Raw genomic sequence first — 6,000 nt, 5'->3', positions numbered from 1 at the left:
TTAAATTGATAAATGAACAATAAATAAATGACTGAAGAACCCAGGACTTGATTTTAATTTTGGAATTGAAACACAGTCAGGAAAGTACGTACAATGATTGTTATGAAATGCATAAAACCTTAGAGTAATTAGCAATTGTTCTGAAACAGATAAACTATGGTTTCTCGGTGTCACTGGCTGAATTTGATCCTTAAGTAGCTCTTCTAAGTAGTGAGCAACGTTTTTGGTTAAACGAAAACGCTCTCGGAATTCATCTTTGCTGAATTTCACAAAATGATTATTCCGTGCTCGAAAATGGCGAGTTATTTCACTACTGAGAACATCAGAAACTTCCTCGTCAAGTGAGTCCGAAGTGGAATCTTCCATTATTTTCCAAAACTTTTCTTCACTTTCACACACCAATTTCGCCCGCAAAAATGTTATTATTGTTTTCCCAAAACGTGTTCTCTGCTCACAGCTGATTTGCGATGACTTTTGACATTAATAGCAAATACGCTTGCGTGCGCCGCTCCTACAACTTATAGAACCGATAAAGGTCCGAGAGCGCACTTTTATCGGTTCTTCAATATATCGAACCGCTAGCTCTTATCGAACGTTTCAGAAACCCATTTTTCCGACTTATAGAGCCGTTTAGGCTATTGGAACTATAAAGGTCGTTTCAGAAACCGGCCATAAAAGGATCTTATTGACGAGTCCAATTCGCGAGTTCAACTACCGATGACAACTACCGAGTGACAGTTGAGACTTGTCAGACTTGTTTATTTATTGGAGTTGATGACATTTATAACATAAAACACTACTTACAAACTTTTCGATCTTTTTCTATTTTTTTAAAAGTTTGCAAAAGTTGATTAGAACAAAACAACAGCAACAAATCACAATCAGATGTAAACACCAATGTGACACTAATCAATGTACAACAAAATAAGTGTCAAATTACTACTTAAATTGTAGTTCTTCCTTTAGTTACATAGTCATTTTGGTTAAAAACAAGCATTTGAGTATTTTTTTGTGGAATAAACTTAGAAATGTTGCTGATTTAAAAAATGTAAGTAGTTTCTTGACCATATCATGAATGAACAAAACTTCAATTCCACTATAATAGACGTAGGTACGTAACTATATCCGTAATATAAAAACTGAAGAATCACGAATCACTCACTACTCTCCCTTCTCTGAAGAAATAATTATGCTTCTGTTTTCAGCGCTCCGCCAGTATGATACAAGATGTTCACCAACTGCTGACCGTCTAGCTGAGGTACTTTCAACTTATACGCCGCGGCGAGTTTTTTTTTCTGCGTGAAAGTCGGATTCAAGTTTTGCACGTGCTTTTACAAGCTACGTGCTCATATTGTTTACCTTTTTTTCTTTTCGTCTTCAAATTGGTCGTTTTGCAAATTCGGCAACAATGCTTTTCAGGACAAATTTAGTGCAATTGGTGATTGTAATTTTCGGATATTTTTTAGTTTCAGGTGAGTGAATCCATGCAAAATATGCGTGATTTTTCCGTTATAATACTCGTACCAAAGTGTGTCATTTCAGCGAAATTGTAATTTATAATCGAGAAATGTAATTTTCAGGAATTAGGGAGCAAAAACAAAAATAAAAATTATTGTGCATTGCCTGATAATCTGCAACTACTCAATTCACATTTAATTTTCGGCAATTTTTGCTCTAAAATATCTAAAAATTTAAATTTCTAAGGGTTTTTACATAAGTAAATACAATAAATTTGTTCAAGTTTAATTGCTGATTAAAAAAGCGCGAATAAATTTAGAGGGTGATCCACGCGCATTATTTTTCTAATAATTTCTTACAAACTTACAATGTACAGGGTTATGGATTGAACTTTGGCCACACCGTTTTTGCATCTAATTTGAAATTTAGAGAAAAATGTTAAATACAAAAGTTGTGGATATTAACGTCTAGTTTACTTTAGGATGGTAGCCATTGATACAGAGTGTCTCAAATTCCAGTGAAAGACCAAACTTACCGTTTTTAAATGGAATGTCGGACTTTTTATTACATATTCGAGCTAATTTGTATTTTTTATATCTTTTTTATATATTTCACAATATCCATAGCCAAACTTAACCTTAATTTTTGATACTGAAAATCCATTTCCAACTTTAACCCGAATTTACAAGGTCAACATTTAGTTCTGTTGCAATCGATTTCATTGGATCTAAAGCTTCGTTATCCCTCTATCGACCTACGGCATCTCCAGCTCATTGAATTTTTCGAAATATTTGGACATATATAAAAACTTGGACAAGTCGAAAATTCTCGAACATTTTTTCGATTCATTCGTCTGGCCAAAATCGGAAACTTATAGTTTCTCATTATGGCATTCAAAAATCATTAACCACATCTATTAGCTATGTTTCGGTCGAACTAGACTTCATTCATCATCATTTTCTGATTTTTGGGAAGCATTTCACTTGAACGCCAGCACAATTTTCCGATTTCCTGGTTAAATGGAGTTTTTTTTCTGCCACTACCGAATCGATTTGGAATGTAGTTGATTCATCATTCTAACCACCTGTCAAGGAATAGTTCGAAAAAAAAAATGTTCGCCTAAAATTATGGTGGGATTTGCAATTTTTTAGAAATTTTACGTTTTATTTTTTTTCTCGAAAAGGAAGCTCCTGTCGACAAAAGTTATTCTGAGTAAAATCTCGGGCTCATCCAGCCCTGTCGAACGGTATTTTCCCAATTTTCCATCTTTCACAGTTTTCGAGCAAATCGCGAAAACATGGTTTCCAAAAATCTCCAAATATCTCGGTAAGCAAAAGAGCTGAACTCAATCTAATCAGTCTGGTCGATCAGGCGTCTTAAGCGCCATAAGAAAGTTTGTATAAACTTTTTCGCTACGATCGATAATAAGCGAGCGGTTGACTTCTAAAAACATGCAGAATTTTGGGGAAAAATGTTTGAAATTTTCCCCAATTTTGTGACGTCAAACCAGCAGTTGAAAATCAATACAGAACATTTTTGTCGAATAGGCTTAGAGTTTTACGAATAGCTCGAAAATGCAATAAAAAGTGTGCCATTCTTACCATTTAACAAAAGGTAAGTTTTATCTGCCACGTGAATTTGAGACACCCTGTATGAATTGGTACTATTTTAAAATAAACTACACGTTAGTATCTACAACTTTTCTATTTAACATTTTTCTCTAAATTTCAAATTAGATGCAAAAACGGGGTGGACAAAGTTCAACCGATAACCCTGAACAAAAATATGCGCGGTAAAAGAAATATTGTCCTGAAAAAAATATTTCTTACGAATATCAGGGTGCACATTTTCTTAACAAATACTGCATTTGTTAAAAAAATGTGAAATAGATTTCTTGTTGGACTTGCACAAAATGGTTTGGACTTCAAGGTTCGGCTTAAACAAACTCTGGTTCGAATGCGACAAATTCAAGTGTGAAAAGTGAAAACTTATTGTAAAATTAAAAAAATACTGTAACTTTACATTTTCTCTCAAAAAGTTTGTAAGCGCTGGACTACAAACAGCTGGTTCAAATTTTTTACATATTTTTTAAATTGAAAAATCTTCGCCGATTTCTTCAATTCTATAAAATTCTACAAAAACTTTGGGTTTTACGGCTTAAAAATAGAATTACAACACCCTCTATATGCGCTAAGGATAATTTTTGGGCAATCGTTTATACACAGTAACGGAGTCATTTATGGGCGTAATAATGCCGTTTTATTACGATCCACTTTGTATAATTTGGAATATTAATTATTGTTTAATTAAGAAAAACTCATATTTCGTTGCGTGTGGTGTTTTTTTATATGTAAATGTATGTTTGGAGCTAAAACCGTGCATCAAAGCCTGATCAAGCATTTCTTTTTTGTGCAGTTTGAGACGAGAATTACCCCCGTATTTTCTTCAGGAAAAAATACTTATTTACTCTTTTACTGTTTTAAGGATTTTCGTTAAATATTTGTACATTTTCAGTAAATCTAAACTCGGACTGTAGTGGAGGCGAGCGAAGGGCGAATCTAGAGGGGGTCATGACGCTCATGACTCCCCCTTTATGCGGGGTTCATGTCGACTAATGATAATTTTTCTAATTTCATAGACAATTTACGAAAATAAATACTCTGTGTGATGGCAAACACCACTAATGCATATTATGAATATTTAGCTGTTATTATAATTATATGGCGCGTCAGACCCTTCAGTATGAATAAATAACTAACTCTCTTAAAACGGGCCCGATTGGGATCATTSAATTAAWTTCGTTCCAAAGCGAGTTTTCTATRTGGATTTAAGGTSGCAATTTTTTTGGGAAAACAGCATTTACTATGTAGAAATTTTCTGCATAACTCTGTTAATATTGGGTCAATTTGAAAATRCTGAAATTTGTTGWAACATGTACGATTTTCTRTAAAACTGCTATAATAAAAAAATCTCGAAAAATTGCAATCGGTTAAAAAAACTTGAAAGTTATGATGATTTGAAGATCGAAAATACRATTTTCTCAACAAAATACTTTKACAAAATAAAAATAAAATAATTTTTTTACCTCRATTAATTCATTCTCAAAATAAAACATCAAAYTGTTTGCAAAGCGTTTYCTCGACACATTCACTGTCTGTAAGAAAATTTSTATTTGCAGCAGTTTTGAAGRAAATGGACTCTAAATACTGACAAGCGTAAGACTTTGAACTGGTCCATACTTCTACTCTTTARCCTGTAACTCAGTCAGTTATCAACAATTTTTMGAAATTCRAAAATTCTTAAAAAGCACATAGACTTGGCGTAGAAAGMTGTTTCAGGACCAAATTTCATTTTCTGAAAAAATTWAASTTTRAAGCGCTGGTTGTTCTTRGAAACACGCTCTTTTGGTACAAGTTTGGCAGCGCTCCAAGATTTTTTAACCACAAGATTTTCATTAAMATCGTTTTYGTATATGGTTTCGGAGAAAATGGAATTTGGAATTAGAAAGACTGCCACCCACATAATTTGCAGTAGGGATGGTCGGTATTTAACGTAACCGCTAACAGTGTTCTAAACGTGTAACCTGAAACCGTAGTTACAGCTAGCCGATTCAACCGGTGTTTTTGGAACCGTTTCATAAAACCTAAACAGTTGTGCGCACTTCGTACCAGCTGCAGCCATTTGCCGAATATAAGGTTGTTTTTGGAACCGTCTCACAAACCTGAAAAAGTGGTTCGCGTCAGCACAGAACCGATGCGGCATCGTCGAGAGCTTTATGCAGTTGCAGCAGTTTCAGTAACTATTTGTTAAGGGAAAATATGTTGGGTGTAGTTGCGCGTTGCCTTGATGATTGTGTATGACTTTTAGTTTATAAGAATTTCTGTTCAGTTCTCCAGGAACAGTAAAAACTCTAAGGAGTAATTTTAAGTAGTTACTCTACAGGAAATAATTATATATCATCACTATTTCTAATATCATCATCATTCTGCATTTTTAAGAAAAAATTTAAAAAGTAACATGTTCCTTTTGGAACCGCATTTTGGAACCTAAAACCAAGGCGATACTGTAACGTTGGAACCCGTTACAGAAAAATAACCGTTCAGCTTACCTCTAATTTGCAGACTTATTTGTCCATAACTGCGCAATTGTTGGCAATATTTCAAAAACAAAAATGCCTTGGGTATTCCAGCCTCAAATTGGATAGCGGCAACTGCAAAGGAGTAAAACTAGTGCGATCACAGAGTGTGCAACCTTTTGAAAAAAAATGTTTGAGAATGTAATTTTAGTTGAAAAAGTCTCAAAAGAGGATCATCTCTACCAGGGACCCGGACCGGAACCGATATAGACCCAAAACCGGAACGGAACCGTTTTTTTTTTGGGCCGAAACCGTAACGGAACCCATATTTGATATTGTACCGTGGATGTCCGAGTATCAAACTCTTTCTACTGCTTCCAACTTTTATTCAACTCGGTATCACCTTAACTACGGAACAGGAACAAACTAACTTCAAAATAACCGTCAACTTCACAAACAATAACAAT

General features: G+C 34.3%; 1 protein-coding gene across 1 annotated transcript in view; it reads left to right on the top strand.

Moving 5' to 3' along the window:
* The first annotated feature begins 1,209 nt into the window (after nucleotides 1-1,209).
* Nucleotides 1,210-6,000, top strand: part of LOC109538409 — a 43,091-nt gene continuing 38,300 nt past the window's right edge. The window contains exon 1 of the mRNA XM_019905633.2: nucleotides 1,210-1,472. Coding sequence (XP_019761192.1) covers nucleotides 1,409-1,472 — 64 coding nt within the window. The 5' untranslated portion in view covers nucleotides 1,210-1,408. The remainder of the gene's footprint in view (nucleotides 1,473-6,000) is intronic.

Source organism: Dendroctonus ponderosae, unplaced genomic scaffold (genome assembly GCF_020466585.1).
Source record: "Dendroctonus ponderosae isolate FM_Combo_2020 unplaced genomic scaffold, Dpon_F_20191213v2 Dpon_F_20191213_7, whole genome shotgun sequence".
Lineage (NCBI taxonomy): Eukaryota > Metazoa > Arthropoda > Insecta > Coleoptera > Curculionidae > Dendroctonus > Dendroctonus ponderosae.
Note: the sequence above shows the minus strand (reverse complement) of the source record. Positions and strands in the feature narration are given on the sequence as shown.